General features: G+C 43.2%; 1 protein-coding gene across 10 annotated transcripts in view; it reads left to right on the top strand.

Annotated features, from left to right (window-relative positions):
- TOM1L2 (target of myb1 like 2 membrane trafficking protein) overlaps positions 1-21,047 on the top strand; it is a 429,404-nt gene that overhangs the window by 389,060 nt on the left and 19,297 nt on the right. For 8 of the 10 annotated variants that reach the window (XM_085628956.1, XM_085628954.1, XM_085628953.1 and 5 more), the window contains 2 exons: positions 14,578-14,637; positions 19,088-19,124. In XM_085628956.1, the coding sequence (XP_085485082.1) occupies positions 14,578-14,637; positions 19,088-19,124 (97 nt within the window). The remainder of the gene's footprint in view (positions 1-14,577; positions 14,638-19,087; positions 19,125-21,047) is intronic. The other 2 variants (XM_085628959.1, XM_085628958.1) reach the window with 1 other exon arrangement.

Raw genomic sequence — 21,047 nt, 5'->3', positions numbered from 1 at the left:
TATTCTGGGATAATTTGATGGGTCTGAATGCTCTTTTGAAACATTTGTGAATACTCGACTAGTTGGCATCTGTGAGTGAGAATGTTAGTTTTGCAGGAGCCCATGTGCAGTCTGGGGATTCGGATAGATTTAAGTGCAAGCAACACCCATTTCCAAGTACCACTGTCTATCAAGACATGGGGGGTGGTTATTTTGCTTTCAAGTTCTCTCAACTACATTAGATGTCCAAAAATTACTGAGTAGATACGCAATATTCAAAGGGTAAATGGGGGGAGAAGTGGTGACAATAGTGACCCCTTTAAATTCACATTCATGAACAGAATCCATTCTTGCAGACGACAATACGTAGTGCCGTCTTATCATAGTTAGTGACTTCATTCTTGTTAGGGAAGGGACAGTGATAGATCTAATTCACCAAAAGGCACAATTGGAAACATCTTGGGAAATGTGAAAGAGTGACTTAAGAACTGGGGCTTTTAGATTTCTGAGGGTCAAAACTTCAAGGGGAGTAAGACTTCTACTGGGCGATACACTACACATATTCTAGAACAGACACAATATTTGTATCTAGCCACACAGTACAGACAGTGCCTGAGAGAGGCTGGGTTATGGACAATAACAGTTTTAAAGCATGTCCCAGTATGGATCACAATAGACAGTTTTATCCCATGTAAGGAGAAAAGGGTGCAGTATATACCCCCGCGGAAAGTTCTCAGGGAGGTTCAAAGGGTCCAAACTAAGCTTGAGAGCCTTGATGCAGAATAGACTGGAGGCTGATTTCAAAACTGCAGAGCATAGATACAAGGTTTGAGGGTTCTAAGGCTAACCTAAGGGAGGTGAACAATATTCAGGGTCAACTACAAGTACTCATGATCATTAAGTCTTTGAGGGCAGCATTGGTGCTTAAAAGCAGGGTATACAAAAAGGGTAGCAAAGTTCATAAATAGCTATAAAGTGGATTGAGGCCATATGTGAAACTGAAAGCATGGTGTTATTTAAATCTGAGGCAAAGGAAACAAGTCTCCTTATCGGGCAGCATTGCGGCAATTAAAGTGGCGAATGCCTGTTGGTGAGCTCTGCACCTCACCCCTGTTATATCTGACTTTTTCCTGACCCAGCAGACCCCCGTCAGGGTTCAGACGAGGTAGCCTACTCCTGTTATCCCCTTGTGGCTGTTTAGAGAGTTACAGACTGACGTATTAAGGCAATAGGAGACTGGCTGTTTGCTGGACTGGGCGTGACCTTTTGAAGCCGTGAGGTGGCGGCTGCATCCACAGTCTGGGACTTCTCCCGCCGGAGCAACCAAGAGCAGAGCGAGAGGCACTGCATGGGCTGCTGCTGGAGTCCCAGTGCAATAGAGGAACCTTCAGCAGAGTTCGTCCCGGTGCTGCGTGCCTGCCCTCAGTTCCCCAGGGTGTGGTGGCTCGCAGCCTGAGGGCCTGCCTGCCAGCCAGAGGGTAAAGAGGAACCCTTCAAGAGCAGCAATTGCTGGGCAGGCCTGCCCGGGGGTTGGGTGTCGATGGGGATGCCAGTGATTCATCCCACCCCGCCTCCCCACACCACCTCTGCCTACCCTGTCATAGAGAGCACTGGAATGTAGGATCCCCAGGGACGGCCCTGATTGTGGTGGGCCTGGCGCATCGGGGCTGGGAAGCACCAGGGGCACAGCATTGATATACTGCACATGAGGCATATTTCAAGTGCTTAACTCCTCATTACCAAAAACAACAGTTGATGGACAGAATGCAGAACAATGTCATACATTCACCCCAGTACAGAGATCTGGGCCTAATTCATCGTTTTTTTGCTCACCATGCCATTCCAATTTGAACCCAGCCATATGCAAATCAGTCTTGACCCTGTGCCTCATGGGACCAGTACAGCCCGAACTGCCAAGCCAGGTACTGCCTGGACTGGAACCAAGCATCCTAGGACCGGTTTCGGGGTTTCACCCCTCTTCAGCCAGGATAGCTTGATTCCAGTGGCACGGAGAGCACGGGACTCGCGTCTGAGCATACCCGTCCCACTCGGGGTGACAAATGCAAAAACAACAGTTGATGGACAGAATGCAGAACAATGTGAAGACCCGAGGCTTCGTAGTACAGAAGAGACCAATATCCACGGGAGCGAAGATTGTGCCTTTCCTCTCCCCAGAGACCACTCACCCCTTGCCCTTTGAACAAGCAAGAATGGGGAGGAATATCTGAGGAGCGAAGAGACCGGAATGAGCCACCAGGAGGTTGTTTAGAATGGTCTGTGGGAACAGCAGGAGGAGACGAAAACAGGAACCTGCAGCAATAGAAGATAAACAATAGACATAGAAATTAGAACCAGCTGCTGTCTAATCCCTAGATTCTAAAAGAAACTCTTGTTTACATTCTCACACTCACGCTTGATATGGATGCCAAGGATGTTTACACACACTCCGTAAGGAAATCGAAATTATTCGTGGGGAGTGTACAGGATGTTGAGGTCCTGGATAGAAAGCACTCAGGTCTGGAAATAATGCAACTGGCATCCGAATATACAATAGGAGATATCAGGAGTATGACTCTTGCTGTAAAAATAACAGTCTCTTATCAGCAAAAACTGTTCAGTCATACACTTATGTGAAAATAGAAAGGCATATGGTAATGTAGAGCAGAGCTTCTCTTACTTCTTGACCTCAATGAATTTTGTAGGAGTTGAATAGAGGAGTCTGGATACGGCGTCACAATTAGTTATTCAATAGTCCATTCCAGTAAACAAAAAGCAGGGGTGGCGCCTCCTAGCGCTATTATAAACGTGTGGCTCTTAACTCAGAGCTGGATTATTTCTTAGTAAACAGACGACCTCCTTTTACCACAATGCCTTGCGTTATTTGCCTCCTAAAGTTCGTAACAACGAAAATAAAAATAATATAAAAAAAATAGCCCGTGCTTGGTGCTGAACGCGCACTCGCGCTGTGGTTGAAAATGTAGCAAAGGCTGATTTCCTGTAACGCTCCTTCGCGCTACAGTATCCAGAACAAAGTTCACAAACAATGAGCCGAGTGAATTTACAGCTTCCTCAGCGCTTACCTTGCGCTCTGTAAATCACGGGAAGGATTGTTTCAAACTATACAAATGGCGCGTCCTCGCGCTCACGATAGAAATGAATCCAAACAGCGCATCCTCGCGCTTACGATAGAAATGGAACGGGGGTTTCTTGCAACAAATCAATGGTCTCAGGAAACAGGGATGTCTTGCAGCGTCCTCGCGCCACGAGACAGGAAGAGAATGTTCTCAGGAGAAGGCGGGGCTCAATTACCAGGAAGCAAAGCCAAGCACCTGGGAGCAGCCCCTGTCAGCTTATAAGCTTGTTCAAGTCAGCTGACCTTATCTCAAGGTAATGTGGGAAGGTACACAAGACAACTACACTCCTAGTGCATTATGGGATATGTAGGAAGCCTAACAGTTCTCCCCCCTAACGACCCTTCCTCGGTCGTGGTTTGGTGGGATGTTTCCTATGAAATAGTCTTATCAACTGAGGGGCATGTATATTCTCAGCAGGGTTCCCAAGTTCTATCTTCAGGGGTGTACCCAACCCAGTCTATGAGATATTGTAACTTGCCACCCTGTCTACGTGAATCTAGAATACCTTTCACTTCATATTCTAATTCTCCTATTGAGATAGGAGGGGGAGGAGGCTCAGGAAATGAGGGAGGTGTATAAGGTTTAAGGAGGGACATGTGGAAGACGGGATGGATTTGCAATTCAGGTGAAAGGTCTAGTTTACAAGTAACAGGATTGATCACTCGCAGAATGGGGAACGGTCCGATGTATCTAGGTTGTAATTTCCTAGGACCTGGCAATTTAAGATTCTTTGTGGACAGCCACACTCTTTCTCCTTCACTGTACTCAGGCGCAGGGCGTCTGTTTGTCCGCTTGTGCTTTCATTGACTGTTTAGCTTCTTCCAAATGTTTTGTGGCTTGTTCCCAAATAGATTTGAGGTGGTTATAATGATTAGTTACTGCGGGAGTGTCCATGAGAGGTAGGGACAAAGGCAAGAATTTGGGATGACACCCTGTAGTAAAAAAGAATGGGGAGACCTTAGAAGAAGAATGTGTGGCATTGTTATACGCAAACTCTGCCAAAGGGAGTGCTCTGAGCCAGTCATTGGAGGTAGTGCTTATCAAACACCGCAGATTTGTTCTAGTGTCTGATTGGTTCTCTCGGTTTGACCATCAGTTTGGGGATGGTACGCGGATGAGAGACGATGATCTATTTGAAGAACCTTGCATAAGCCTTGCCAGAACTTGGACACAAACTGAGGGCCTCTGTCAGAAAATATAACAGTGGGTAACCCATGTAACCTGACAACATTGGTGACGAATATGTCAATGAGATCTACAGCTGTGGGTATCTTTTTTAGCGGGACGAAATGGGCCATTTGTGATAGCATGTCCACTATTACTAAAATAGTGTTGAAACCTTGAACAGGTGGAAGATCCGTGATGAAATCCATGCTAATGGAAGACAACTACACTCCTAGTGCATTATGGGATATGTAGGAAGCCTAACAACAATGTCATACATTCACCCCAGTACAGAGATCTGGGCCTAAATCCATCGTTTTTTTGCTCACCATGCCATTCGAGTTTGAACCCAGCCATATGCAAATCAGTCTTGACCCTGTGCCTCATGGGAACAGTCCAGCCCGAACTGCCAAGACAGGTCCTGCCTGGACTGGAACCAAGCATCCTAGGACCGGTTTCCGGGTTTCACCCCTCTTCAGCCAGGATAGCTTGATTCCAGTGGCACGGAGAACACGGGACTCACATCTGAGCATACCCGTCCCACTCGGGGTGACAAATACAAAAACAACAGTTGATGGACAGAATGCAGAACAATGTCATACATTCACCCCAGTACAGAGATCTGGGCCTAAATCCATCTGTTTTTTGCTCACCATGCCATTCCAGTTTGAACCCAGCCATATGCAGATCAGTCTTGACCCTGTGCCTCATGAGAACAGTACAGCCCGAACTGCCAAGCCAGGTCCTGCCTGGACTGGACCCAAGCATCCTAGGACCGGTTTCGGGGTTTCACCACTCTTCAGCCAGGATAGCTTGATTCCAGTGGCACGGTCTGGACTGTTCCCATGAGGCACAGGGTCAAGACTGATTTGCATATGGCCAGGTCTAAACTGGGGTGGCATGGTGAGCAAAAGAATGATGGATTTAACCCAGATCTCTTGACTGGGGGTGAATGTTTTGATTTCTTCTGCATTCCGTCCATCAATTATGTCTTTTGCTAACTCCTCATTACCGGCGGTGCCATCTTTACCATTGAAATACCGGCGTGGAGGCCTATATGTACCTGATTGGAGAGGCAAGTGGTGCCCTATCTTAATCACACGTGCTGCGTAGCTGGACTTTCTTTATCTGCCTCCCCCACTGTTACCAGCGAGCCACATCTGTCGGTCTTCCCCACACGGTGGAATAGTCAAAGATGGCTGGTGAGGCTCTGCGACGCCACTGAGGTCACCCAATGTTGCTCCCGATCCTCGGTCCAGCAGATCACGGCCACCCATTCCTTCCTCCTCTCCTCTTGTTCGACCAGGGTGCCAACCCAACTGTCTGGGTGTCATTGGGTCACACGCAGGCAGCATGGGCAAAGACAAACTTGATTATTCCACCACACAGGACAGAATCAACTGTTTAACTAAGCTGGCCTGTGTCGGGGGCGAGCGAGAAGGTTGTTAGCCAAAGCCACTGGAGCCAGCACCCTCATCTGATTAGATGGCATCCATTCTGCAGGTGATCTGAGACTTCAGAACCTCCTTTGAGGGGAAAATTGGCGCGCTCAGTCTGGATCTTTCTCTGCCCTGGCAGGATCTCCGGGAAAGTGTCCGACCGGGTCACTGATACGGTAATCGCTTGTCTGAGGTGGAAGACACTGCTCACACTTACCAGTCTACCATAACAACGCTCCAGAACTGACAGGACTAGCTAGAGGCAAGGGCCACGGAAGTGGAAGAACGTTTCAGGAGGAACAACATCCATATAGTGGGGATTCCAGAGGGGACGGAGGACGGACGCCCCACGCAATGTGTTACCAACTGGCTGACCTCCAGGATTCCCGCTGGGACACTTTCATCCTGCTTTGTGGTAGAGAGGGCGTATAGATCCTTAGCAGCACCACCGCCACCGGAGCCCCTCTAAGGGCGATGACAGCCAGGCTTTTAAATTACACAGACTAAGACACCATCCTTCATGAGGCACGCAGGGATTTGGAAACTGCAAGTTGGTCCCAGTGATGCTGTTTCCCAACTAAACCCTCATGGTGAAAAGACAGCGACACTCCTTTATAGCTGTTAAAGCAAAACTCAGGGCATTTAAATTACAATATTTGACTCTCCGCTAAGTGGTGCTTGCTTGACATTTGAGGCACCACTGATCTGAACCATATGGATCGGACCTGGATGACCCTGGGTCTGGCGATAGCCAAGCGCAATATTGAACGTCAGTTGGGGCCGATATGGCTCCATACCTGAGGGACTGAAAATGGGACATTGACTTGTGCATGGTGGCCGAAAGAGTGGTCTACAAGAACAGGGGTTGTCCTAAAAAATGGGAGACAATCTGGGGTAAATGGAATGATTACAGAGGGGGTCTTTGAGCTTCCCTTCTTCTGGAGAGTGCGACTAGGTCTCATCCTTAAAACTGTATTGCTGACACTGTTTATGAGACTGGAGCATGATAGGGAAGGAACGTGTCCAATGTGTACTGCAGTTTATTTGGTGTCTTGCCATTCAAGATAATGACGAGATCTGGTGTATTAGTCTGTTTTCTTGCCTAAATAAAAAGACCTTTAAAAAAAATGTTACAATTTCCGGCCAAGCTCAAAGTGATCTATAAGGACAAAACCTTTTTATTCTGTACGACTGAGAATGCCTGATCCTGGCTTGAGGAGCACCCTGAACCTTCTCGCTACCGGTCAGTGTCCAGCCCACACTGCCCCCACTCAGCACCACCTCAGTATCACTCAGCGCCATCTCAGCATCACCACCGCACCAGCACACCACCACCTCAGCACCACCACCACCTCAGCACCCCCTTAGTCTGCCCTCGGAATCTGGCATCTGTTGATTCTCCCCTAGTGTCCGTCTGCTACTCATGTAGTAATTTCGGTACTATTTCCCAACTTCCAGTATCTCGTTGTTTGTTATCCCAGCCCACCCCCAATAACAAAAAAAAAGCTAAAACAACCAGCATTAGAACAGACAGAAAGATGTTGCCAGCATTGCAAGGACAAAAAAAACTTTTTAAATAGGGTCATTCAGTTGTACATAATGGCTCCTTGGTTGTATGTAAAATAACAAAAATGCTTATAACATTTACTTATTTTAACTTTTCAACATGCTGCACAGAAACCACAATGCTCTACAACGTAGCTTAAAGACATTTGCATATCCAATAGCTCTGGCTAAACACTTATACGGTCCTAAAGGTGAGACCTATTGGCTTTGCCAGTTCTTGTTTACTAGAGGTCCTGTGTAGAATGCAACTGGGACCCATCTTTATTTGCTGGATAGACACCATTTGCAAAGACCTTTGGGCAGAGATCAGTCAACTGACCCTTTCCGATGGAGAGGAACACCGACTCATTCTCCCCATTAATGTGCGCCCTAGTGATGGAGTCCTTGGCGGAGTTAATCAGGGTGGATGCCAGAGTGCAAGAATTCTGCTGGTGAAGTGGACTGGAGGACAGAACCTCTCTCTATGCAGACGGTATGCTCATTATGTCCAGCGTCCGGAGGCCACGGTCCTGCACCTGATAAAAAATCTTCAGCTCTACGCTGATGTGTTGGGGCTTAGGGTGAACTTGGAGAAGTCCGTCCTAGTGCCGATGAGGGGCTAGTTACTGGGAAGGTTAATCATATCTGGTCCCCAGGTGACTGAAGACAGTTTCCGGTACCTGGGCATGACTGTGACCTTTACCCAGCAGTGATACTGGGGCCTGCTGCTTAGCAAAAGGAAGCAAGACTATGGCGGGTCGGGGGCACCATTCGAGATGGTCTCACTCCTACTATTTCTATATGTTTGCCAACACTACCTGTACACTCTGCCCCCTTCCTTTTTCTGAACCTACGGGCCCAAATCGGGACTTTCCTGTGGGCTATCATAATGCAACAAGTGTCATTTGGTATAAGTCTCCCCATCTCCCAACCCCCCGCCCCCCCCTGCCTTTGTCCCCACCGTCCTTCGTCTCCAACGCCTTTGTTGGCACACGGCTTTGAAATACATACGTTGGCATGGAAAGTTAACAGCAGTAACCCTGCTGTGGCAGGGATCTGGTTGGCCGAAAACATAGATGACCGGTTTTACCAAATGGGACTTGATAGGACTTTCTACACGAGGTAATGTGTGGAGGTCCGACACTATTAGGTCCTTCCAAGACCTGTCTGCAGATTTCCACCGAGGAAAACCAAAGGAAATGATGGACGGAGTGTTGAACATTGCAAGCACTCCCCCCCAGTCAACTGATCTGGGTTTAATCCACCACAGTTCTTTAGCCCACTCTGCCACCCCAGTTCAGACATGGCCATATGCAAATCAGTCTGACCCTGTGCCTCATGGGAACAGTCCAGCCCGAACTGCCAAGCCATGCCTTCCCTGGACCGGAAACAAGCTTCCTAGGACCGGTTTCTGGCATTTCAGCCGTCTTTAGCCAGGCTTGCTTGAATCCAGTGGCAAAGTGAGCAAGGGACTCACGTCTGAGCATACCCTGCCAACTTATGGCGAACAAAGCAAAACCAAAGGAAATGAGGGACGGAGTGTTGAACATTGCAAGCACTCACCCCCAGTCAACTGATCTGGGTTTAATTTGCAGATTGCAGGTTTAATTTGCAGATTTCCACCATCACAGATTACAAATTGTCCCTCTGACATGCACTAGCAGTACATTGAAATACACATTTCCCTCCCTAAAAATAATCCTTTAGTGTGCTTTCTTGGGAAAGGGGGCATGTCTAGGCTTTACAAAACACTCACAAATATCTCTCCTGACCCACAACCCTCCCTCAGGACACAGTGGGAGGCAGATTTGGTAGTAATCAAAGGTGATGAATGGGTTGAGCCTAGATGGCGCCCCACCTGCAGCAATATCATGCTTTTGTTTAATTCAATTTAAATACCTCCATAAATTCTATTATCTCCCATTCAGGTTCAAGCAAATGCGAAGAGAGGCCACCACTGCCTCCCTCAGGTGTTCTTCCTCTGCTGGCACCTTCCATATTGTTTGGGAATGGCCTGTAATTGTCCCTTATTGGAAGGCATTGAATGACATTTGGGAGATGCGGTATGCAGGCCTTTAGACATGAAACCAAAGATAGTCTTATTAGGGGGTGATGGACTCCATAGGGAGCCCAAGGAGTGCATGCACATTGGTTGCCATGGGTTACCTCATGGCCAAAAGAGAGATATCCCGTCATTGGCAAGCAACTCCCATCTCCTCAATCCTGGAGTGGACTAATGGAATTAATCACTGTGCAGCACTGGAAGAACTAGTCTGCACGGGTGTTCAGAATATGGTCCCCCTGGACCCGTACTGCAATGGCCATGTGATAAATTACAGGCGATCTACTCTGTGCTTATGATGAAATGAGGAGGGCAGGGCTGTGTGGTTCAAGGATTTGGATATGTACATTGCATTGTTTCCTTAGGATATGGTACTAGTTTTATGTGTCAATGTATATGTTTTAAAATAAAAAAATTAAAAAAGTGTTCTTAAACAAATGTATGATTGTTGTAATGTAGTCAGTGGAATATAGGTATTTTCCAGTGGAGCGGGAAGTTCATACACATGAAATAAGTTCTGATCCAAACAGAAGGGTCTTTCCAGAAGAGACACACATGTACGTCTTTTTCTTAAGGAGGGTGGAGCATTATATAGGGTTTGTATAACTGAACCACTAGAGTTGTGTCATGGTAATAACTAAATATAAAGTGATTAACTCTCAGCCAGTGTAGTTGTCACATTGTCTGCCCTAAGATGACTGAGGTGAACATATATGTACTTGTATTCCCTTTATATGTCCATAAACAGCCACATACCGTTTCAGCTTGCATGTATTGTAACAGAGATTGTTTCAACAGACGGTTTATTCCTGGACTCTTCAACCCCGCCTTGCACACTTTGTGGATAAATCATTCCTAATCAGTTGGCAAACTGTACAGTATATGCCAACTGCCCAGGATTAAAGGTCATCGCATAGAACAGCGTGTAGAAAGGTTACGGCAAAACTCCAGAACACAGATTAGCGTATGGAATGTCCACCATACAAAATTACTTGTTCACCCTCCAGCCTAAAGTTTGTACGGACTGTCCCCATCTGCATCAGTTGGTAAAAGCACTTTCAGAGGAATGTCTTTTGTCTCATAATGCACCCTATAATTTTGTGCGCTACCTGGGCAGCGGACACTCAGCAAAAGTATGGCATCTTTATTAAACTATTAATTGAGGAAGTCACATATCCTGATTTGTTTTTGTTTACATGCATTAAGGGGTAAGGCCTGCTCATTTATAGATTAACATGAACTGCTGTTTCTCTGAGATGTCTCACACCCACCACTTAATTGAAAACAGATGTATGGATTCACCCACCAAATTCCTTTGTTCCAGAGGTCATATACAATATGTCCACAACACATCCAATATCTTTGGGTAACAGAAGTTCCTTTAAAGAACGTATTACACCCTAGTACGATTTAAGGTGATGGATGTGACCAAAACAAATCAAGGTGTTTAAAGATATTGGCGCAAGAGGCAACTTGGTAAAATATAGTGTAAGTGCTAAAACCTGACATTTGTCTAGAGAAAAGAGAAGCTGTAAAGGAAAGTTATATTGTCCGGGATTAACGATTAGGACACATTGTCTTCGAAATCATCTGTGGAAGCTAGGAACACAGCAGGCAAGACCCAAGCTTCTTTCAGCATAACTTATAAGAAATAGCCAGGAACCAGTGGAGGAGATGATTTTGGCATATGAGCATATCAACTACCTTTATAACAATATTAAGAGGTTTTGTGCAATTCTGGCACGATTTCTGCCAATAAAGGAAAAAAAAACAGGAGCACTCTGAGCTTTGGTGGCTACTGACATTATACGCCCTTTAACTCTTTCCTCTTTGCGTCTTGAGGGCTGGAATTGGAGGGGGAAATTGCTGCTGAGTCCTAAATATAAACTACTACCTGACTTCCAGCCAATGGCCAGTGTTGATGGAAGGGGGAGCGGTTATAGGATTAGTAATTTTGGGTTTGACTTTCCATACAAAAACAGTTCAGTGGCTTGGACTGCTGGTCCTCTGTACATAATGGATTGCCTTGGCAAATTTCCTAAAGATATTCTTTAAATAGGAAGCATATGTGTCCCCTGGCCATCCACTGCAGACATCTGCACTTAAAAAGACCCTTGGCGAACCTTCTAGTAAACAGATCATCTAATCCACAATCTTTTTTTTTTTTATGTGTTTGAGATAGCTGACTTTATATAGTTCATGCTGAAATGGGTTACTTATGGGTTTTTTTTTTTGCAACATTAGAATGTATATTTTTTATGTCAAAATTTTCACAAAGAGGAAGAATAGCCACCATTTTATAGTATGGAAACCTATAAGCATTGACCATATGTTCTTATGTAGACATTGGCATTTCATATACTGGTTTCCCAAAAGTAGAGTTGAAGAAAAGGAGTATGCAGGTACACAATCAGTTACTGCCAGGGATCGCTTCCTCAGACGCCTTAACATTTCATTGGCGTTGATATCCATCAACCGTGACCCCCTCTTAGCATGTTATTTCTTTAGTTATTGTACTTTCCGGAGGCATAGCACTGAGGTACAAAGGGGTGTCTGTTAGGCTTTGAAGTAATGCTGCACATTATATCAAATCTTTGGCTAATTTATCATCATCCCCCGCTTTTTTCATCACCTATACCCCCGCCCCCCAACTATGATTTCCTGCATATCTTTAGCCTTCAATCCCTGTAGGTTTGTCTGGTGTATGAGTATGCAATGTTTGGGGATTATTTCCCCAAATATTGATAACATCTGTTTCATATGAATCCTCTTCTTGTTGGGTTCCCAGTTTTAGCAAGCTTTGCTTTATTTTGAGACTGGGTAGGCCTCTAGTCACTGTATGCTGTGTGGCCATAACATCTCCCCATTATTTTGCGAATATTCTGCCTCTTTTCAGCATCTGAGGCATGTTGTCCCTCTGCCTGGACAGGTTGTTGATCTCACTAATCGTTGACTTAGAATCCCTAATTAAAGGAGTGAAGAGCACTGATCTCTGTAGAGCTTTTTGCTAGACCGTTTCTTCAATTTATGTTAGAGGCCTACAGATATTTTCCGCCTTACAAGACAACATGGTAATTTTTAAAAATGTATTTATTTATTTTTGTCCAACCAGCATCATATCATTACAAAAGAAATATGAATCATTCGTACATGCTATTGTCATAAAGTCACATGCCATCTTTCCACAGTATGGTACATTTAACAATGTTCACAGCACAGCAATAAATAGTAAGTGAATGACCTCTACATCAATGTTTAGTACTGTTGTTGTATCCTGATCTGTTATTGTTCATGGTATCTGAGTTACCCCTATTTAGCAACATTGACCTTCTTGGTAGGGTCTGAGTGTTGTGGATCCCAGGTCTTCCAATATGGTATGTCTGTTTCTTCCTGCGTTGATTGCAGGTACTGTACTAGTGGTTCCCAGAAGTCTCTGGGACGTGACAACATGGTACTTATAAGAAACCCAAAATGTAACCTTATAAAGTATAATGATAGCCAGAAGACACTGGAATCCTATTTAAAAATTAAGCTCAGCACTTTTTTCTCCAGAATTATCACAGGTGCTTATTAACAGAATTGTTGCCCAGCTGAGGTGAACTAACATGATCAAATTGATAACAAATAATAACACTCTTGGATGCAGATTAAAAAATATTGCCAGAATTTCATGTAGATAAATTGGTTCACAGAGATTGAAAGAGCTTTAGCCCATCATACCAACTTGCATCAAATACTCTCTAACTGGGGTGATCCAATACACTAGTTATCTCTGGTTTACCCTGATGTAAGAAGGTGTATGAACTACAGAATTTGAACTTATTATTTAGATTAGATACATTTTCATCTCAACTCACACGGTTAATCGCTTTCTTGTATCGGGACTCGTTTGTTTAGGAAATAATTGTCAATATGTGATGGTTGCGAGGGATTTACCTAGGATGCTCTGCATTACCGATTCTCTTTGCCCTGTAGTTCTGAAGTTCTGCCTCGGGCATTTTGAGACCGATATACCGTCATGCCCAAACATTTTTGTGGATGTGTGTTGCCAAGAATCTGGATGTCTTGTAAGATCTTATTTTTGTTCTTTACATGTCAGTTGACAGTCATTAAATACATTGAATAAAATGATATTTTTCCCACTAAGCATTTTTGGTTTAGAAAATTACCATGGTTTCTGCAAACATTGTTTCCAGAGAATTAATAGTCAATGTTCACATTTTTTACGGGTTGGTAATCATCATTGTTTGAGTATACACCCGCTTGCAAGCTATATTTTTGTTTCCAAATATTGGTTTATTAGCTAGTACCCTCTGTAGGGAATTCCTGGAGAAAGCAGATACGGCCTGAATTTAGGAAATCAGTTCTTTCTCCTTGATGTGTGTTGTGGGTTAGTAAAATGGTGAGAATTCACAGATTTAGTGATTTTGAGTCCCTTCGTAATAAGACTATTACAAATTTTCACAGGATCTGGTGCACTGGTTTCTTGGCTCAACTGAATCTAGCTCAGTATAGGGAATGGGCCTCCGTTTCTCCTGGGTGGACTCTATGCAGTATTCCGTGCTTTTAAGGGTTCGGCTTCTGACACACGTTATTGGACTCGTACAGTATTCTCTGGTTGCTTAAATGTGCCTTCAGGAGAGGTGTCTCTCATTTGTAAATCTACATATTGAATTACTTCTGGGCCCTTCATCAAGGTAGCTTCTACTTCATTATACAAGTCACCCTACAGATGGTAAGTATCCATTCACAAAACGACACCTATTCTCACACAACTCAGGCTTTAGTGCAGCAAAAATGATGCCCAGTAATCCAATGTAAATCAGAGCAGTTTGTAAACCTTTCGGGGGTATGAAGCACTACATAAATGGCACAATACAAGAAATGTCTATGTGACAGTGTATCTTTGGAACCTTCAGGTTTCAGTTAAAAAAAAAAATCTGCAGTGAAAAAAGTTTCCATACTAAGAATCTGAGCTAGAATTTCACATCCATAACTGTTTCAATGAGTGGCTTTTGTAATCATTTGTCGTTTGTTTCATTGTTAATTATAAGTTTCTCATTTTTTTTGTATTGATGTTTGATTTGTGTTTATATTTTATGTTTTCCAATTGATCTCATGTTTTCATTTTGATTTGATTTTTGCTACTCTTCTGCTTTTTTTCTTTTCCATTTCTTATTGTGCACATGATTGTGGATGTGATTTTGGTTTTGCCTGGGCTTGGTCATGGTGTGTTCCTCGCTGCGTTCCGTAGATCCCTGTGGCGCAGCCCTCAGTCATGGATGATATAGAAGAGTGGCTCGGAACAGACTTGGTGAGATTTTCATATTTAATCACCTTCAGTATGGGGGGGGTGGGCGAAGGGTTCTAGTGCTTCTTTGCAGAAACCTTTTTTTCCAACAAATGTTAAATATAGTAACATTCTAGAATGAATGCTCTAGAGATATTTAAACTGTTTTTCCTAGGTGAGAGTTACAGTAGTTAAAGCTCCTTTGGGTGATTTGTTTGGTTCCAGGTATCTCAAACAAGAGAGTAGTCCTGATATATTTGCTAATAATACATTGTTGCTTGTCAGATTGATTTTTACAGTCAGTATGTTGTTGCCTCCCAAAAGAGTAGAAAAAAATTCTATTGTATCATATCTGTATGATTAGTAATCCCAGTTGTTTAGGTGTGGAACAGTTTTGTTACTTTTGTTCCTTACTCCTAATGATGAAACGGTATTACATTTCTTTACCAGACTGTATTCTTCTTTTGTAATGTACTTCACAGAACAGAAAAAGTGATGCATTAAAACAATCTAGTGTGAACTTGTTCTTCAGTTTGTAAGTCTTTAAAAATATGAAGCCTACGGACCCCATAATTCTGGGTCTGGAGCCATTCCACTCACTTGTGGGCAAATAATGGTTACATTTCTGGTCATAAGCCTTATGTATTATGCCCTGCCTGGAGGTGCTCCTCCTATCTTGCCACAACTTTTCAGACTTAGTCACCCACCCAAAACAACTCTCCATACATCTTGTGAGAGAGAACGATTTTGGCGTTAAAGGTAACTTTACAACTCAAGATATCTCATAAGACATACCTATTCTTAAAGGCTTATTGATTACAAAAATGCTGATGCCCTGTTTCATTGGACCTACTCCCTAACCACCTTTCCCTGGAGGCTCTTTGCAGATACCTTTGATGCTACTTCTATGTCCTAAATGTACAATTACAGGAATACATAAATGGTGGGATCAGAAAATGTGTTAAGCCCCAGCAATTTAAAAGTGTAGATTCTAGAAAGTTGTTTGATGTAATTTAGAATGTCATTTAGCAACCCTAGTTTCTGTCCATTAACTATAAAATACCCAGCTACAGTTGTATGTGTAGTCTTACTTAAATACAATAAATACCTGAGGCTAATAAAATTAGTATATTAAAGTTCATTGACCTTCAGCTGTCCCTTGTAAAAGGCAAATATGGACAGTCATCTGTTGTCTTAAGTCAGGATTATGCTATGGCCTGGTGATGCTTGCAGTACTGTCATTAGATACGCAATTCATTGTTCGTTTGTGCTGTGGTGCCCTGGTTAAATCAGCTAGATGATACTTTGGGCCACCGTTCATTCAAAGTCTGTCAAACACTTAGCTGTTCTGTTACCATAAAGCCTATGTGTATGATTTTAACTGAAGATGAAGTCCTAGATGTATCAACAGCGCATTTCCAATTAGTCTTCCGACTCCTCTATTTTGATGTATGTACCAACCTAGTGACTGAGCTACAAGTGGGCCGAGACAAAATATCTCCCTACAGTCAGCACATAAAAAAAACAAAATAGAGGGAGCACTTGCTCCATACCAGTTCCTTCGCTAAACCTTGACTACTCAGGTTTGTTAATTCATTAGTCTTGTGCCTAAAAGCAATTTGGAATGCACAAGTATTGGTGACTCTTAGATATTACTTGAAAGTTATGGTGCCCACAAATAATAATTCCTAGTAATCCCCAATTGCACCTGGACCCTAAGAATAGCTCCACGCCCTGAGACCACATCTCATCGATTCTGAGCCTAAAGAATATGCCACTGCCACCTCATCACCTGATAACACCTCCTGTGGTCGTCCTGCGGGTGAACCAAATGCTGAACTTTCACTTCACTGTGAGCAGATGTGATCTAATCGTCATCATTTTTGTGATACGTTATTTCTCAAATGATTGATTGCTTGGGTTGCAATCATTAGTACACATTCACTTGACATAAGTAATAGTAGCAGAATTGTCCACCAGCAACCTTTCTGATGTTTTAGAATAACTGCAATTTAGCATGTTTAGAACCTGCCCTGTCATTCAAACCATAGGACTTATTTTTCAGTTACTTTGTCACAGCGATAATGCATCAGCTTGCACATTTCGGTTTATGGGCATTGGTTCCATATAGGACATGATCATACATTACTATTGAGAACAGAATATCTTCTTCTACTTGCTTATTTGCATGTGAAGTGATGGTGACATTTAAGGCTTCTGACCGTCAATCTGATGTTTTCCCATGTGGACTAGAGTACACTTAAACCTCCCTTGTTCTCTGGAGAGTACATTTTATATTTTATATTTTAATCCTTTTAAGTAGAACCACTTGTGTTTGGGGGAGCAGAAGAAGCCATAAACATTGACTTGAAATGGTCCACTCATATAATTAAGTTAAGAAGAAAGATGTTGATTGTACGTTTTTATGAAATAAATTTCCATCCATTGGAGAAGACAAAGAAGCTTATTTTCCAACGCAAAATGGATCCACTGATATTGTGTCGGAGCAATGAAGAGCAATAGATCAGTGAACTTTCTGAATCCAACAGGGCTAGCACATTTATTGGTCCTTTCACTCACTGACATCCTTTTCTGGAACAGTGCCCAGCTTCTGACAGCCGAGATGCCTGGTGGGAACTAGTGTTGATTAATTTCTTAGGGTATTTGATGGGGATGTATTTTAGCTGTGACAATTGATTTATTTTGTTAGCTTAGTTTCAGTTCTAACGTACACAATTCCGTAGCATTAAAATAATTGTGTTGTAAACCCTTGACTCAAATGTGCGTTGTAATTTGGGCACTGTCTTTTTAACTTGGGCGATCAGATGAATCCAGCTGTAAATGGTACTTAAAATATCACTCCCTGTGGTATGTATACATTGCACAGCAGAATGAGTCTGCCTTTAGCTTCTTAAACTGGGCTCTGAAATATAAAACATACGTTCAGAAAAGATATGTAATTGAGAAGACTTCAGCAAAAACTCCTTAAATAACATCAAATAGCACTGTGAGTTGGTCTAGAACAGGAATTCTCCCCATTGAACATCCACCAATCCCAAATTTAACATATGATTCTTTTTAAACAGATTCTGATTAGGATAACCGTTCCAAATTATAGTTTCTATTTTTGATTGCTGGCAGATTTGTCTCCAGTGCCTCGGTTTTTAGTTTGGTTCCAACTATGCTGTTAAGACTCCTTCAGTAAGCCTATATTTGATTATTTGCTGATAGCAGTCTTGGTATTTAGATAATCATTGTACATATACGGCTTCCAATCTGTATCTCTGCCAAAAGCACAGGCTGTAACGAATAAATGGAGATTAACAGGTTCTTTCTGGTTTGAGTCTGTCTCAAAAGTGAGCTAATGCAGTGTTTTTAAAAATAGCACCTCTAACGTTATCTAAAAAAATGTGCATTGAATCTTCAACTCAAAAGACCTGCCAGGTGCTCAATACCCCAGAGTTTCATTGGTCGTCCAGAGAAAAAGTTACCCTAATGCTTAAAAAAAAGGTTTCTTTCAGACTGACTAAAATGACACAGAAGTTGGGCTTGTTTAGGGATTTGAGTGAAGATGGTATTTTATTATTTTAGTCTGCTGTCAGATTATTGAAAAAATGTGGAAACACTGGTCATTTATCTTTAACAGTGGACATTTATTTATCTTGCATGATCTCATATGTTGCAGTTCAAGTTTCTCTTATGCTGCAAGGATGTGATTGCTAAGTATCAATGGGTGCATATTAACCGGTGATAGTAAAAATATGCTTTGCTTGACTGTGACTGTTAGTGCTGTGTGTGTGTATAAGACTAAATGTTGCAACACTAGGGCTGGGTGGCATGCAGCGGACAGTTAGTTCTGCAAATGCCAGTGAACTCTTATAAAGCAGCTTCAAACATGTTTTTCCTACTTTTTCTGTTCCCTTCTGCACTATTTGCAAAGACTGGCACATTTATTCTTTTTTTCTTCAACCATTGAGAGATCTTCAAGATCATCTTCCTCATATACCAAGCCAGGTGCGATTTAACAGGGATGTTTACCTTACAAAGATGTTCATATTTTTGTACCACCATTTAGAGCAAAGTATAGAATGAAGGTGAACAATCGCAGAAGTGATAACTACTTTGGATTATTATTATACCTTTTCTGAAGCAGCCTCCTTCCTTTCTGGCAAACTGCTGATGAAATGGTTTACGGCTGAATGCTTTGTGTTTTTTTTAAATAGTTTATAAAATGTAGAAACTAGAGCAGACTTATCAAGTCGAGACAAAAAAGGGGAATGAGAAATGTGTGAATTGCCCAACTGCAAAGGAATTCCACGTTTATGCCACTGTAATGTTTGTTGTAATTGTAATGCAAGACAGCGCATTGCAGATTTCTTGTGTGGTTATAAAATGAGCTATTGTAAAATCTTTATCTAAGAACTCCTGCAGTGCTTTCTTACTGATAAAACACTCTATTTCATTTTAATAACAGAAAGGGGATGAACTGGAAGAAGGTGTGACAAGTGAAGGTAAGGGTGAACCTCTTGACTGTTCTGTTACTCCACTCTCCATTCTGAAGCATATACCAATGTATAACGCAAAGGTGGGCCTTGATTTAGGGCTTGGACAGTACAAACAAAATATCGGATTCATTCTGGATCCATCACTAGAAATGTTGACCTGTCAGGGTACAGTTGTTATTGTAACAAAACATTTTATTCAAAGTTTTTGAGCTGCTGATCAGTAAATGTATTTACAAAAGTTTATAGGTAAAAATGTACCTTTGGTTACATCACTGCACGTTGTATTTTGACAGAATTCATAAGGAAAGAGAAGAGTAAAAGAAAAATACTGAAATATAATATTTGTAAATCATACTTTTTTTAACATAAAACAAAAGAGACTATCAGTAACAAAACAAATGCCAATGGTCTGCTGTTGGTAAAGAGAGAGATGCGCAAGGTAGGGTTTCGAGTCACGCTGAAAATCAGACTTATATTTTGCTTGCCCCTTCCCTTGGGGTTACCAATAATATGGGCATCAATAACGCTGGTGGGGCATTCTCTCCATCATGGGTTTTGAAGACATAACATGGTAGAATCATTATGTTTGTGACATGTGTAACTGTAATTACACATGCAGTGCATACTCCTGCCGTCTAGTGTTGGGCTCGGACATGAACAACTTGTTTTTGTTCGAAGAAGTCCTTCAACATACGAGGTATAATGACTCTTCCCTAAGCTGGTAATGCGCATGGGCATCAACTCCATAGTTGGATTGCTTGGTTTCTCTGTCAGTGTCGGACGTGCTTCGCCGGTGCTCTGAATCAGTGCAGCATGTCGGTCTTTGACAGGGTCTCTCGAGTTCTCCATTCCCGGTAACCTTGGAACAATCCTTCGGTGCACCTAAGTTTTTTCCTGCGGGTTTGCATCGACCGTGTCGTTGATTTCTGCATAGAGCCTCACCCCTTTCGGGACTCTTTCATAAAGTCTCATGCTCGAGAAGGGTAAAACCGTGATGGAAAAGACGCCTTTCAGATATTGTCCACACCGCTATGCGAAGTACTCGTGAACAGACCGGCCATGGACTGCAACCTTTATCTGTCCCGGGCCACAGCAAGATTTTCTGATCTGCCTACCTCGCGTTCAGGTTGAAAAAGACCATCCTGAATTGATAGGACCATCTATTCGCTCTGCGTCTCGTGACGCAACATCGTGACTATGATCCTCCTGACATCTTTGGTGAGGAGTTTGAAGGAGAGGAATCAGAAGCAGACGTCGACACCAAACAGGCCTTGACCTTCAGCCTGGAACCCGAATATCCGTCGGACTCCGAGAACCTAGATCCACAGCCGACCCCGGCTCAATGTCAAAAGATGACTGTAGAGTACCACACGTTCACCGCCCTTCAGGGGCCGGACATCTAGCCTGCATTCGGGGACACAGCCTTCTGGGCCGCCCCTGTCTCCCAGTCACGGTGGGCGACGACCTATGGCTTCAGAGCACCCAGCCAGCCGCATAACACTGGCCAGCTTCGACGCAAACAGTTTTATCAGTGCCCTCTGGTGGCTCGACTTTGGCTCTAAAGGACTACTCAGAGCCAAACCATAGATTACCGACAATGCAAACACATTGACCCATTAAAACCAACAGTGCAGGACATTGTTTGCTACATTTTGCATTTGCAGGACTCAGTCTTGGCTTACACATCCATTAGATTTAATTTAGCTACAGCAGTTGTGTAGGAAAGTGGGTTTCTGTTGCAGTAACCCCCCCACTTTTTTGCCAGACTACTGATGCACTTTTTCTTGGTGTGCCCTGGGTCCCCGCCACTCGGGTTTCCACGGCCTGTGTTCTTTCCCCAAAAACAAACCCAATTTGCATCTCTGGCCACATGTCAGCCCCTGGTAAATGGTACCACAGGTACCCAGGGCACTGTGACCAGAGAAGGCC

The sequence above is a fragment of the Triturus cristatus genome, chromosome 10, assembly GCF_964204655.1.
Source record: "Triturus cristatus chromosome 10, aTriCri1.1, whole genome shotgun sequence".
NCBI classification, from domain to species: domain Eukaryota; kingdom Metazoa; phylum Chordata; class Amphibia; order Caudata; family Salamandridae; genus Triturus; species Triturus cristatus.
This window is presented reverse-complemented; position numbering and strand designations above follow the sequence as displayed.